General features: G+C 35.6%; 1 protein-coding gene across 2 annotated transcripts; it reads right to left on the bottom strand.

The window, feature by feature from the left end:
* Positions 1 to 499: 499 nt before the first annotated feature.
* Positions 500 to 14,490, bottom strand: LOC18046082. 2 transcript variants are annotated; one of them, XM_006440056.2, is made up of 23 exons: positions 14,217 to 14,490; positions 12,260 to 13,317; positions 11,649 to 11,764; positions 10,622 to 10,830; positions 9,199 to 9,318; positions 8,017 to 8,145; positions 7,772 to 7,897; positions 7,071 to 7,126; positions 6,861 to 6,960; positions 6,383 to 6,500; positions 6,075 to 6,284; positions 5,543 to 5,867; positions 5,238 to 5,331; positions 4,655 to 4,763; positions 4,274 to 4,539; positions 4,045 to 4,169; positions 3,451 to 3,685; positions 2,351 to 2,539; positions 1,977 to 2,260; positions 1,629 to 1,833; positions 1,296 to 1,535; positions 1,054 to 1,139; positions 500 to 969 (listed from the first exon to the last, which is right to left on the bottom strand). In XM_006440056.2, the coding sequence occupies exons 2-23, from the start codon at positions 13,102 to 13,104 to the stop codon at positions 810 to 812; spliced, it is 4,347 nt and encodes a 1,448-aa protein (XP_006440119.1). In that variant the 5' UTR covers positions 13,105 to 13,317; positions 14,217 to 14,490; the 3' UTR covers positions 500 to 809. The 2 variants fall into 2 exon arrangements, with proteins under 2 accessions (XP_006440119.1, XP_024045191.1); XM_024189423.1 differs by having other exon boundaries at positions 12,260 to 13,312.
* Positions 14,491 to 15,957: the final 1,467 nt, after the last annotated feature.

Here is a 15,957-nt window from a genome sequence, read left to right as displayed (position 1 = left end):
AGCTCGAATTGCTAGAGATATTTTGGCAATTCCAATTACAACAGTTGCTTCTGAATCAGCTTTTAACACTAGTGGTAGAGTTGTGAGCTCATACCATAACAAACTTCATCCAAGCACATTGGAGGCCTTAATGTGCTGTCAAAGTTGGTTACGAGCTTACAATAGCGGTATGAGTTTATTTTAATATGATTAATTTAAAATCGAAAATAAAAAATGTATTAGACTATTAATTATTCGGGGACCGGGGACCCTCGGGGATCCCCTGTTATTATTCGGGGAGGGGATGGGGATTCTCTCAAGCAATTTTGACGGGGACGGGGAGGGGACGGGGACATATGCAAAACATCGGGGATGGGTATGGGGAGATTGGTCCCCTCCCCTCCCCTCCCCATTGCCATCCCTAAATGAAATCAACAATTTCTTCACAATTTATGGCCCCAATTGAACTGAAAATCCTGGTTACGCCACTCCCTCAACACCAAATAGAGTTTGAAACAAGTAAGAGGGGACAACTGGCCGTCTACAAATTTTTTTGATATTGTTAAAGAATAATCTGAAGAATTGTTGTGTTGTAAATAACAAACTAATAAATCTTCTCTCTACCCTCCACATAATTTTCTATCGACAAGTACTTCAGCACCGTACTTACAAAGTTGGAAAACTGCACACCTATAAGGCTATACCCAAATGCTTTGTACAACTTTGGACATATTTACACGGAAAAGCGCCAACGGAGCAGAAAGCCTCTTCCCTGTCACGTTTAGCTTGATAATTACAGAAGCAGAAAATCATTGTTACTTTTCAGGGCATCAAGAGCTAGGCTCATGAGCCCAGAAGGCGTCTGGATCCGGGCAGAACAGGGAATAATCTCCAATTTCCAGATTGGCTATGTGCCCGTCAACAAAACGTGCTTGTATTGATTTGAATATAACAAGTATTGTTGGAAGAAGCCACCAGTTATCACCCTCCCTGCGAAGATTCAATTGCTCTTTAAAATCTGTTTTAGATAATTGCTGTGACAGTGAAGGAATGGGAACAAGTTGAAAGCGATACCTTCTTATGAACCATGTATTTGCCTTCTCAGAGGGCCGAGCAAACCAAAAACCATAGTGACAAATACCAGAAATGAAAGCCACAACCTGCAAGGGGCAAATATAATCGCATAAAATATCAGAAATGAATAAATATGATTTTTTAAGGCCGGTTAAGATGAGAAACTGATCAAAATATTTCAATCATGGGATGAAAAACGTAGTTATAGTGAAAAGTACTGAAGCAATAATAGTAGAGCTTACAATATTGGATAAAGATGTAGCATTCCACAATGCGTATATACGAGTGAGTGAAGATCTTCTAGGTTCTTTACTAAATAAAGCATTTAATCCAGCAGGGAAGGGAGAAAGCAGGGATAGAGGAAGAACAAGTAAGACAGCAAGGAATGCCCCAAGAGAAATCCAGTAGAACTCCAGTAAAGTAAGGAGAGTAATGGACAGATCCGCCAAAAGCATGATTGTAATCAGAAGTTGAATTGTATCCTGAAACACAGAATTTCAAGTGTTGGATGATAAACAATAACATTGTATTCTCTGCCCACCATTCACATGAAAAATCCAAGATCATTAATGTACCTGACGACCAACGGGTCTAGTATTGTGCAATAATAGAGAAACCGGAAAGAGGAAGTCCCTTTTAAATTCTAAATACTTCACAGTCGTATGATTTATAAGGCCTCCGTTAATTCCTCCAGTTATCTTCTTAAGAGACAATGATTGATTTGTATACAGCCAACTTTGCTGCTGCTTACGGCTCTTGTCTGAACACGCAGCAATTTTCCTAGAATTTGATCAATAAACAACCAAGTCAGTAAAATCTGGGTGTTAAACATAAGCACAGAATTGGCTAAGTGATCATTGAGTAAGAATAAGATCATTATTTGGACAAAACAAATTGATGTCTGACTAACTATTCATGATTACCTTGGATAATCAATACTGTTATCCAACAAATCAGAGTGCTGCATATTCTGAAGAGAATAATCACCTGCCACTATCAGGATACCAAGCTGATAGTAACCAGAGGCAGTTGGTTGAAACCATCCCAGCTCAATTTTAACACCATGAAACTCAAGTTGGGGATTCCCATGACTATTAATCCAATCAATAACAGGAACCAACGCAGACCGTATAGAACCTTGCCTCACAGTCCTCAACTGAGCATTTAGACCATCCACCAAACGACTCCAAACAGTTGCTGGGACATGCTGAAAAAAGATGACATATTTTTCTCCCACTTAGATATCAAAATCAACAATAATAAAGAAATTGAGAAATACAATGGACTGCTTAGAGACCTGGCCAAGAAGATTCGTCATCATTGCATCATTGTGAAGATTATAAGGTGACATATAGCTTCCATTCCCACCAAATATAATGCACATGGGAAACCTCTTCTGTATAATTGATACAATATCCAAACGCTTCTCATCACCACCAAGGAAAAAGTCAATGTATGCAACCATCAAGTCCGGTGTAGCTCCAACCTGCATGAATTGCCATCATAAAAGATAAAGATAAAGCTGTACATCATCTAACACTTATAAGAGGTCATAATACCCTTGAAGAATATACTTGCTCCAGTTTGTTTACCTCTCAGATAAGGGGGATGACTCCCTTCGTAAACATTCAAGGGACACAGCATGATCAGATGATTAAATATGCTTAAATTTTATTTTTCTCAGTATCGTATCGAATGAAAAGAATAGAGACAACGTGCACATTAAGTTCGGGAAGTGACGTGACTGCTCCAACCCATCTTGTGTGCTACTGGGTAAAAATCTTGTCAACACAAAAGCTAGAATAATCATTGCCACTCTGAGGCAAACCTACTGAAAAATATTTGGCCACATAAAGACGAATGATTTGTGACAAATAAATTGTCAGAAGCTAAACTGCCATGTCATAGCAGATTATGTCAAGCATCAAGAAAATGCCTGTTCCATACATCCGCCATCAAACTCAATTTGGTTGTACAACATAGCCTAAATACAATGGACTACTCATGATCTTGATAAAAGATAATGGAACTGACTGGATGTAGCATATAAAGGAATTAAATGAACTGAACTCCACTGTATTTTATTCTACTTGTTGGACACATCCCAATATAGCCTGGCATTTGGCTGGCTAACATTGCCGTGTATCTTCCAGATGCCTAGTTGAACAAGCTAGTGAAATCCCTATTCTCTATCCCAACTTTTTACATTATGAGTTCCACAAATGAATTCTAGACGTCAAGGAAATAGGAAGGTAAGACCACTAAAATCAGAAACATGAGAAGTCAGATTTATCCTCAGAAGCCTGATTGGAGTCGGTGGTAGTAAAAGTCTCTAAAATTCACTGCAAATATACTTGGAGAAAATTGTTCTACAAAAATAATGGTGAAACGTCATACCTTCATCCCTTTGTATAGTGCTCGGGATCTGCAAGACCGGAGACATGAATGATCATATTCAGACTTGACATATTCCTGAAGACGATGAATTTTATTTCTGCGGCGCCATTGTTTCCAGGACCAGGCACAAGGATATGCAAGCACTGTAAGTATACTATGGATTGACCCCTCCCACCAATCATATGCAGCAACAGAGTTGATCTCATCAATAAATCTGTTAAAAGCATCTTCATACCTGCAGGTCAAATATAATTGCACATCATAATAAATATCATGAATCGGAAAATAGAATAAGTGGATGCTAACATAATATTGCACTTCCAATGATATAGGCTTCAGAAATCTTCACAAAGAAGTGTACTATGGGCCAATAACTAATCCAGTACCATAATTGCCAACAGGCGGAAAAGTTGCTTAAAATTGGCCAGGCTTACCAGCTCCACAGGTTTGAGTAAAAAGGTGATGTTTTCAAAGATAAGAGTGATACCATATTTTTATCAAGATGTAAGGTTAGCCCAGAAGTATCACTATATTACATTAGCATCAAGTTGCAACCATCATATGAGGCTCCTCCAAGTTAAACTATTTTCTTACACAATCTCGATAATTGCATTGGGTGGCGAGTAAGGAAGATGCCAGGGTTCTCTAAAAGTATTGGGACCCATAAAGTACATTCTGTGGACATGGCTTTGAGTTTCTTCAGCTCGTGTTCCTCGTACCTAGTTTAAAATAAATGTAATGCACAAAAGTGGCATGAGATGCCGAAACTTCGAACTCAGCAGACATCATAAATTAAACAAAGGGATAGTTGTCAATATTGTACCTCTGATAGGGAAAGAAGATATGGGAAATGGTGACGACTGTGGCGCTCTATTGAATGTTCTCTATAAGAAGGACTTGATCCAACCAGTTTGATTCTCAAAGTACTTAACAATAGAGCAAGAAGCACCAAAATGCATGACAGAAGAAGCACAAAAGGCCATGGTCCTCCAAAAGTATACATCAATTCTTCAAGAGGTGTGTAGCATTTTGGCATCCTGTACTTTTCAGATATGCATTCATAGGGACAGAACGGCTGACTAACCCCTCCTGAAAAAGATTACCTTTTATGTGAGTTAACAGCATGAAAATATTGAAGAGAGAAAATGTTATAGATAGAAAGAGAGACTCTCTAGCATCTCTAACAGCATAGACCAAAAACTACCTCGTACATATATGAAGTTTGCCCGTCTAGGAAGAAGTTCAAGAGAGCAAGGTGTGCAAAGACTTTCATCAGAACCTTCCATATCTTTGTAAGTGCCAATAGGACATTCCTGTAAATATGAATTGAAAAAAAAAATCAAGAAATTATTACTTTTCTTTATGATGTATGTTTAAGCCATGAATACAGTAGAAGCCAACTCTATTTTGTTAATCAATATAACTTTTGCTTAGAAGAAAAGAGGAAGGAGGGAGGGAACCCATATGCCAAACATTGATGTCTTAATCTGTAGATATGTCACCATACCACTACAATGAATACACCTTCTAAAAGTGGTCATGGAAGAAAATTTAGAGACAGCTTTAGAAGCACCACATAAGATAAACAATGCTATTCTCAAGAATCTTTGGAAGATTTCAGTAGGTACATGCAAATTGTAAAAACTGTAATTATGTCAAGACACTTTACCTTAATGCCCAAGAGTTTTAGTAGAAACAAGATAAAAACACTAATTTTCTTATCGAAGAAGATAAACAGAAACTTATACAAAAAGAACACAGAAACACAGAAACCAAAATAATCATACCTTGCAGAATGTACCATAGAGACCCTTTGGGCATTTTTTTCCGGTAACTGTGCCCACTTCCCCAAAAAGACCAGTATTGTCTGCAGCACCTCCACTGTTGAAAGCATAGATGAAGTGATATGTTATCAAACAGATTTTCTATAATGAGAAATTCAATATTTATATTACTTGAGATTTCTTATTCTGATGTATAACATGCAAGGGTTAAAACCAAAGACGACCACACCTACAGACCTAATAAAAGGATTTACAAGGAGAAATGAAGGACACTGAGTGTGTTATAGATCATTAACAATAAGACACACCTGCTGTTAATGGAACCACTTATAGTTGCAACTGGAACATATTCAACCCCACTATCAATCTTAGACCAATGAAAATGAACTCTCCCACCTCCACCCCCACCACCGCCAGGAGGACCACCACTGCCCCCAACAACAGATACAGATGAGTTATCCTCTAGAGTAAGCTCTTGCAGGAAAAGAAGGATTGTCCCACCAGAACCTCCTCCAAGTCCTCCAATCAGAGAACTGTTACCATTTATTGTTTTTTTACCAACACTTTCACCATCCGCTTTAACAGATCCATAGATATCAAGCCTGAAAAGTGGCCACTGAATGGAGCCCATAACTAGTAAAAGGGAAAAATAAATCAGTAATATGATCCACATATAATGCCAGGGACTCGCTGCATGAAAAGCATACCATATGATCGCCAATTTGCGACCACAATTATTGCGATTTCAGAAGTACTAGAATTTAGAAATTTCACATAACAGAAGCAGAAAAAGAAAGTATTCTCTGAAACTTATCATTCGTAGAAATATCAAATACATACCGATCATTCCACCTCCAATCGCAGGTGCGTACGACTCATTGGGGCCCTCAGCACCACTTCCCAACTCGCAGGGAAGATCTGCATTCCCATATTTATGACCACCATTAATTAACCTCCCATTGAAAAATCCCGATCCCCCTCTTCCCCCATGGCCGGCTCCACTACCTGCTCCATGGGAATAAATACCCTTTCCCATACCTTCACTGCAACCTGAAAATATCTTCTCCTTATAGTTAGAAGCATAAAAAATAAAAAGTTGAAGAATAGAATATCCTGAAGATATTGATGCTAGGAATATTCCCTCTTACCCAATTCTGATGCAATAATCATGCCATAAGTATCTACAATGATAGTTCTTGCCCTCTGGATGTGAACAATGCTTCCCTTGATAAGGCCACTTACAACAATGTCCTCAACACGGCAGATCTATGGAACACCACACAAAACCAATTGTTAAAATAGATACATTGCACAAGATAATAAGTCTTATTGTAACTCTGAATTTCTCCACTAGGTGTTGCAATGAAAAAACAGTCTTTTCTCATCAACTGCATAGTTTGCCATTTGGACAAAAATTTCAATCACTTTCAATGCCTTAGTACTTCATATATGCATGACAGGAAGAAGATTAACATCAGAATATAGTTTTCCAACTAATACGCTTTCTGATTATGACATTTCTTACAGGTCAAAAGTAAACACGTTGAAACATCCCCCCAAAATTTGTCATAAAAATGAACATGCCCATGTCTATAACAGATGCTGCTGAGTATAAGCGAAACTTACTTGAAGTGAAAAGGACAGTGTGTAATTAACATGGCAATCATCTGGAGGATTTATCAGATCTATTGGGCATGTCTGTCTCTTACAGAGTGATTCTGTAACCCTAAAAAAAGAGAGAAAAAAAAAGGAATTGGAGTTTATGCCAATGCACTCTGTCAAAATGACCCAAAAAAACTGTAAAACCCACAAACTAAACAAAAATTCCGTACTTACACATTTCTACTAGCATCATCATCCAATGGAGCTTGCAGTAGAGAACCTGTCCCAACCTGTTTGTGCAAGGAGTAGCGTAACAGTTACCCCCAAGCAGGACTCAGAAACGTAATAATTCTATATGAATGGGACAGCATTACCAGCAACAACCGGTAAAAAAAAAAACCTTTCTTCTCCTTTTTCTTCTTTTTGTTCACAGGAAACAGAGAAACTCATAATTAGAAAGGGCATAGGCAACTATGGCAACATTACTTCCCTTTGAACAGTTAGAGAAACAAGCTCATGGGAAGGGCAGAGGCAACTATTGCAACATTACTATTAGTAATAAACGTATGTAGAAATAAATGACATAAAGCACTTTCTCACCAATCTCAGACATGTCTAACAAAACTGCAGCCCTGGCAAACTTTTAAAAAATCTTTTTTTCAATTTGTTACAATCTACAAATATTTACAATCTGGGGTCTTCTAGGAATATGAATTTCATACGCATATAGTAGGTCTATCAAGCATAGCGTGGAAATCTACACCAATAAGAGGAAGGCCCTCTACCCCATACCTAAGGAGATATATTTACTCCCACTAATATACCCACATTTGTGGGAGGGGATTTTTGCGTTGAGTCCACTGTGAGAGAACTCAAACTAGGCCAAGGCCTTAATGGCAACAAATCTTTGATAACAAGCAAGAATAATGGCTTACAGTTATGTTATAAAAAAGAGACAATGAAAGTCGTTGGCCTTTGATTGCATCACCCTGACCAGTCAACTGCAGCAGTCCTTGACCATATAAACCCAAGTTTGCATTTGAACTTATAACAGAATTCTCCTGTAAAGACAATACATCATAACAAGTGTCAGAATTTCAATCACCTGCATATTAAATAGGTATTTAAAGACAAGGAACAAAACTCAAATTGAAGAATAAGGTTTTAAACCACAACATACCGTGAGAACAACTAGATTCCTGACTTCAAGTACAGAGGTGGTGACAATGGTATTTCCACCACCATCAATTAAAATTTTGGAGTTCCACATGAGTAACATTTTGATGGCAACTCTAAAGGCCCCAAAAACCTTCATTTTCAAAAAGGATCATATTACATCATCAGTTTAGAAATAAGATGTACAACTTGCAATGGAACTTCAAGGATTGCAATAAAAAAAATCCTATATTAGATTTTTTTTTTTTTAAAAAAAAGGAACAAAATGCGCCAATCAAGCTAAAAAGCTACAAACAAATCACAAAGGTTTTACAAGTTCACGCCTTCTTGTTCACCATTGCAATATACAAGTATAATGAGCCCTGACAACTTCAATGTTCAAAGTTGCAACACAATGAGTCGTTTATTAATGATACTAGATTCTTAGTGCATGAGCTTTGGATGGCAAACTTTTGAGTACTGCATCAACATCAATAGCATAAGAGAGCATCAAACAACATTCTCTAAACACAAAACAATGATACATGAGTATAACAAGAATTCTTGGGATTCCCTGGGGATTCTTGATTGGTGCTAAGCTAACTATAGTGCAAATTCGTATCTCTTTGATTAATAAGATCCAAAAGGTTTATCGATCGTAGGGGGTGTTAGGGTGTAGATCGATAATAGGCATATAGAAATTAAAAATTTATAAGATGAGTCCCAAGGGTAAGAAAGGTTCACAAGATTCTTCCAAAGTACTGCTAAACACATTCCAAATATGTGCAACTATTCTACAAGATATGAACTGCATGTATCTCAAAAAGAAAAAAAGCGCAAAAAAAAACTGTCGGTACCAGAGAGCATAAAATAGGAACTTAAACATATTCTATATCCCAAAAGGCACATTGTTGAAAGAAATAAAATCAGAAAAATCTTGGCAATATCAGAGGCTGATTAAATAACATTTTTTTATCTTTCCAAGGAAACCTCCATTCAGTAATTTCTTTAAAACATAGAATATAGAACCAACTTAGATAAAAGCATCTCAACCTACATCCGATAAAACCCAACTCAGGAAGTCTCACATCTCAACCATTGAGTCACATATAGGGAATCTGTTTCTCGTTCACTTCTGTCCGGATCTGTTTGAAATGCATAAAGCCATTAAATAAATTTGTACTAACAGTCACAAAGATTAACATACCTTTATGACAGAGTCACTCATCAAAAGTTCTTCAGCAACAAGTTCAAATTCTGAGACTGGGTATTCAGATAATCCAAAGATAATGCTGCCTCCGCGATATAGACTTATTTGGCCTCTCACCTTCAGAATCAAAGGGGACCATATATATTTATATATCAAAAAGTATGTTTCAACAAGGAAATAATCAAAGAGACAGATTTGAAAAGCTTGAATATTGAATAAGGAAAATTATAAGATGACACTCTGAGAGAGAGCTAGAAACCTAATTAAGAAAACTCACACGACAGAACATGATAGAAGGAAAAAAAAAAAAACATAATCAAAAACCAACTCTAAAGAAGAGCAAGTCTTCCAGTATCTTCAAATGAAAAATGGGCTCCTATAAACATAAAATTCTCATTTCCACAAAATGCCACACCAAGCAGAAAAAAGAGTTGAAAGGTCTCCACCAAATTCTGAAGGTATCTCATGAGCTCTGCTGACTTAACCCCTCGTAATTATTGCAATTATTACCTTCATCTTCATTAAATTATGCTCTCAAAATCACAAATGACAAGCAGTTTACGGTTTCTAAAGCCTTGAATAAAGTTCTATAAGCTTGTCCTTAGTTGAGGCCCCCATCTCACAGATGTAGAAGTAAAAGGAAAATCTCCAAATTTGGTTTCCAGACAACAAAAACGTGTATTCAGCATTTCATTGTAGGTCACTGATAAAAGCTTGGAGACTTTAATCTTAGAGCATTGAACCAGTACTCTATTCTATATCCTCTGATTTCATCGTATTTGATTGATTGATACATGGACTATCAGAGTTGCAATTTTTTTGAAGGAATCATTGGCTTTCTTATACTCTCCTCCATACCTCTTTCTTCTTTGACAGCTTCTCCAATGCATTATGTTCACTCTCTATCTCTGCACTTTTACCTCCTCAAACCCCACCATTTTCCCGTGCACCCTAAATAGTTGCAACCCCTAAAAACTCTCCTCTTTGCAATGCTGTATCATAAACTCATTATCCCCTAGCCCTAATACATGCAATATGTAATCAACTATTTAGTTACCGTGCTCTATTTCTCAGATTAATGTTTACAATGAAGACACAGGAACTCAACCAATATTTATGGTCCAACATTGTTTAAACAACAACCAAAGGAAAATTACAAACAATAGCCATTTTACCCTTTTTTTTCCTGGTAGAAAAGTTAGCCATAATACATGAGCAATAATCAAGATGAACTATAAAGGAGTACGAATGCATGGTCATTCAGTCACATTCCATAAAATAAAGAAATTGCAGCAGTAGACACTACATATAGATCTCTGACATTGTTCTACTGTAACCTTTAATGTGATATAAAGGGAAGAAGAAATTTCATAAATTTATGAAAGTATACGAGTTTTGAAGAACACAAAAGATAAATAACCTGAACTCTGGTCCAACGTAATGGAACCAAAACTTTTGCATTGTTCTCCACAAAAACATTGGACCATATAGGTCTAGTAGGAAAATCAAGCAAAGGAGTCTCTGTTTCCGTCGTGACATTATCATTGCTAACCCTTAAACTCCGTAAATATGCATTAAAGTTTGTACCAGCTGCTCCAGCATTCTCGGGACAGCCAATACTAAAACCACCTGCCACAGAAAAAGCACATAATGAAGCCTAGCACAAAAGTCTAAAAATTTCCACCAGTACAAGTAAACCATACAACAATGTAAAAGCATTCATTTCGAATAAAAACATTTCCCTGGGAAGATTCACATGAAAATGGTTTTTATGAAGACAAAAGAAAATACTGAATGCACGCAAACTAGGAACCCAATGTTTAAGTGAAGAAAAAACATTTGAAGATACAAGCTTATGAAGGAATGAAGGAAGATATGGAATCTCACTGCATCAAATATTAAGAAGTCAGTAATTTACACATCTGAAACTTAATCATCAGTCAACAATTATGTCAAGATTGTCAAAGATTAAAATCTGAACCGATATTGATTTGCAATGGTTTCAAGGAGAAAACCTCAAATAGTTGGAATATATAGTATAAAAAACAAACATTATTCAACTAGCTCTGTTTTTTTTTTTTTAGTGTGTGTGTGCTAACTATGTTATTGACATCTTCGACCATTAACACTATTCTGGCACCTTCACTTATTTCCATTCTATGATGCTTTTCAGATCTTTATTGTCCTTTTCCTTCTACAGGATATTGCTTTAAGACCAAACTGACAATCTCTGTTTCTCTCTATTTTAACACTACCCAAATTATGCAACTAACAGATATTTGTCTGAGATTTTTGTTAATAAATAAATCAAGTCCTATGGATAGTGACATTTAATATGTGGACCTCCGGATCTATAAGAAATTTAAGACTCTTACATAAGAAAGATATATTTAGCAGTTGTCTAATCTTTGCTTCTACAACCAGATACAAGTGTGATCAGAACGAACCATGCACAGTAACTTTTATATCTTCTTGTATGCTGTAACAGTCCAGAGATACCCTTCCACCTCCACCCCCACCCCAGCCTCGGCCACCTGCTGCACTTATAAATCCATATCCCTTCCTGAGCAATTAAAACAAGCAGCAAATACTTGAGAAAAAATTTCGAAAGATGAAGCATAATTTACTAATTTATGTTTTGGTAAGTATCCAGTGTCTACCATCAATTGGTCCAAAGTGATGGTATAAGAGTTATGAAAGTATTTCAACATTCAAGTTCAGTGAATTGTTAAAGAATAGAAAACATTAAAATGTAAAATCTTGAAACAAAGTATGCTCATTCACAATCATTGAGAGTCGAGATATTTGGTTCTATGGACACAAACAAAGATCATCTCATCCCCAAGTTTAGTCTTACTATAAACAAGGACCAAAATGGTATACAGCAGAGTGGGACATCTTATCAATAAGAAAACAGTAAAATAGAGAAACAGGATTTACGAGTGTGTACATCAGTAATGTGTATACTGCTAGCCAGCATTTGAATTTTTTTTCAAGTGCTTAATTAGTAAACATTATTATCAAATGTCTTTGTCAGAACATAGACTCATGTACTCACAACTTTACAGCAAGAACATAGATGCTTCCACCAGACCCACCTCCTCCCTTGAGTCCGCCATCCCCACCTTCAGCAGTTACTGATCCATTCAAATACAGCATGTCCTTCACTAGAAGCTTAATACGTCCCCCACCATTCCCTCCATACCGATATTCAGCAGATGTGCCTCCACCCTTACTCCCATAACTCCATGGTTCAGACAAAGTTGACCAGGCATAAACGTCACCACCCCAAAAACTCGTCTTGTTATTTTTGTGACATGAAGCGCCTCGGCCTCCATGCCCTCCACCTGCTCCATCATATCCTACTGGAGTACCGCTGGTTGGAGAAGGTGGCAATCCACCTAAGGATGTTGTATTTATAGAGGAATTGAGGTCCATAGTTAAATTAGCCGCAGAGACAACAACTGAACCGGCAACGATGGCTGCATATTGACCCATATTAATGTTGCCGGACATATTAAAAGTAATCTTACATCCTTCTACTGGGCACACTATTGAAATTTTGGGGAGTATCTCCAGGTTTCCAGTACCATAAATGTAAAGATCATAATTCAGATACAAGTTTGAATTTAACAAGCATGTAGTATTCAATGATCCAACACCTTCCAAATCTCCACAAGATACCGAATCATTCAATTGGGACGGTAAAATTGATGTTTCAACAAAATTCAAAGTAGTACTCTTAAAATCATCCTTTAAATCTGAACCAAGATCATGCAACCAGTTTCCAGACTGAATGGCCCTGCCAAGGTACTGCCCTGAACTAAAAGAAAGGGTAGATACATAAAGATACCCCAACAAAATGCGCCACCAAAGGTAACTGCGCATTAGAAAAGGATGCATAACCACATGCAGTGACTGAATTTCAGAGTTTCAGTCACACAACACAAGCATAAACATAAATCGACCTCAGTTTCAGCTATGATTTATAATCATACGTCAAGAATATAACATCAAGTTAAATCAGCTTTTAGGATTCAAGTAGCCCCAGTTGTTCATAGACATGATTTTTCTTGATCCTGTCCATCCTAAAGCCAAGATGCAAACAAATCTGTCCTGCCACAAAGCAAATAAAAACTGAGAAGAAAATCATGACTGGGAAATTAAAGACCAAACAAGAAAACAGATGAATAATTATCATCTAGCAAGCTAAAATCTGACATCAAAACATGATTAAAATTCTCATTTGGACACTTTCCGTTATGATGAACTTGACTGGTATACACATAGCAAACACATGAAATAAAACAATGGTCTACGACTTTTTAACTCCCAAAGAAGGATTACAAATTAGAGATTATTATGTTCAAATCGTACTAGAATTGAAGCATTGTCACTATCATCTTAAGTTCATGTAATACAAATAACTACGAATGAAACATGTTTACTTTCTCTGCCAATGCTACAAGGAATTGTGTTTCACTTCAATGTATTTTTCTAGAACTTAATCCTTGGAAGGCCAAAAGGAAAAACTAAACTTAATGTCTGACATATCTTCAATTGGAAATAGTAGCAGTTGGATTCCAGCCCTAGTAAGCTTGTGAACATTTGCACCTTCACTAAATATACATAAATCATTCAACAGTGCATTACTAGGATAACAAAAATAGTTCAAAAGTAACAGTTCATACAGTACACTGCATTGCATTATCCAAATAGATATATATTTTAAGTCTATTCACACAATGCAATGCGGATCACAAATTCAAACTGAAAATGAAAGCAAAGCAAAGTGATATAGTGTGTATTGAAAAAAAAATCACTGAAAAATCACGGCATCTGCCATTTCATTTGCGAATTTCAAATTCGCAACACAAAACTCGAATATCAAAACAAAACTTGATTTAATAAAAATAAAAAAATGATGTAATTACCATTAAATTGGACTTGAGTTACAAAATTAAAATTAAAAAAAAATAATGAAGCAGAAACAGCGAGAGAGAGAGAGAAAGTACCGTTAGGGAAAGCGAAAAGCTGAGCCTGAGGAAATGGAGTGAATCTCATACGCGAAGCTTCTTCGCTTTTCCTTTCCACGATCAGAAATGGTTTCTGCTTTGCCTGCCTCTGTCTTTGTTTTTTATTTCTTTGGTCGCTTTTTCTTTCTTCTTTTTTATTAAATTAAATTATTTTATTTTATTTGACTGAGGATAGAACAGTTAAGAGAAGGGAGCCAGTAAAGTGAAAAGTCTCCACGAGTCCAAGCTACGTTAGGATAGCTGGACTCTGCGTTGAGATCTACTGAATGATTTGTTAGCGACCCCGACTTCCATTTTCCGAATACTCAAATGTTGCCCTCTAATTGTGCCTTGATTTTCGTTTTTGCCACTCCTTTAAGTACAGCATTTAAAATGTGTTTAAATTTTTAAATTTGATTTTTTTTATTACTAACATTGAGATGATGTTTATCCTAACTTATTCTCAACAATTACAGTTATGGTTGCATCCAAATTACTATGAAATCTATTTCCTTGAACTTTATAATTTATAAGAATAAATCATAGGTGTGGTTATGCAATAGTTATTTTTATCAATATTGACTCATAATATAACTGATATAGTTATAATTACAATTCAATGGGAACTATAAGAGAGAAATTAGCTCCACCCACAAACTACTAAGAGAGATGAAAACTCTCTTCTAAAATATATATTAAAAAATTTAACTCTTACAAATTACTCACAAATTTCTTAGATACTTGGAAGAATAGTAGCTCGTTCTATCCACAAACTAATGAGAGAGAACTTAGCTACTAACTTTACGCACTAATTAATGAGGAGAAGACAAGAAAAAAGAGCCATTGATGCTCGAACCCAAACTCTTTAATTTAACTTCAGAATTTGGGACCAATGCCAACAATTATTCGAATTATTTAAAAGGGGAACAATTTTATATTTTTATTAATTTAAAACAAAAATAGTCATGATTTTCAATAAAGAATCATTAAATGACATAAAAATTATATTTTTTTATTTATATTTAATTTTAATCTTACCTTTTAAAGTAAACTTGCTTGACTTCATGATATCTCCTCAAAATATATATGCAATAGAATATGGGGTTACTGAAATTTAAATTAGTTTAAATTGAATTATAATCCAATTCTTTTATTTGTTTTGGTAAAAATAGTAATGAAGAGTAATTATAAAACCAATAATATTACTTATTAACATTTAGAGTATTTTTGTCTTACACACCAAGAGGCGTGTTCAAAGTTCATACCTCAAATTATGGACAAATTAAAGTAAGATTTCTAATCTACTTTAGTTTGATTTATGACTAAAGTAACATTTTTTTTTGGGTAAAAGCTTGTTTAGTCCATATATTATGAGGTTAGTGTCTATTTAGTCCCTGTATTTTTAAAAACACCTCAAAATGTCCCTGCTACTAAATATTGACACTTATGCCATTATTTTTTTTTTTAACTTGCTTTTACAATATTACATTTTTACAATAATGTTTCTTTTTTGGATACTAATAAAAAATTAAATTATCAAATTAAACTCAAAAATAAAATAAAAACAAAAAAGGTATATATTAATTTTTGTGGAAGCTCACGTATGTCTAAAAAATTAATATCGTAAAAAATTACATTATCAATTTTTTTAGAAAAATTAATATTTTAACTCAAGAGTATGTTCCACAAAAATTAATATATATTATTTTATTTTATTTTATTTTTTGGTGTTAAATTGGTA

Source organism: Citrus clementina, unplaced genomic scaffold (genome assembly GCF_000493195.1).
Source record: "Citrus clementina cultivar Clemenules unplaced genomic scaffold, Citrus_clementina_v1.0 scaffold_3, whole genome shotgun sequence".
Taxonomy (NCBI): domain Eukaryota; kingdom Viridiplantae; phylum Streptophyta; class Magnoliopsida; order Sapindales; family Rutaceae; genus Citrus; species Citrus x clementina.
The sequence above is the reverse complement of the archived record's forward strand: the minus strand, read 5'-3'. Positions and strand labels throughout refer to the sequence as shown.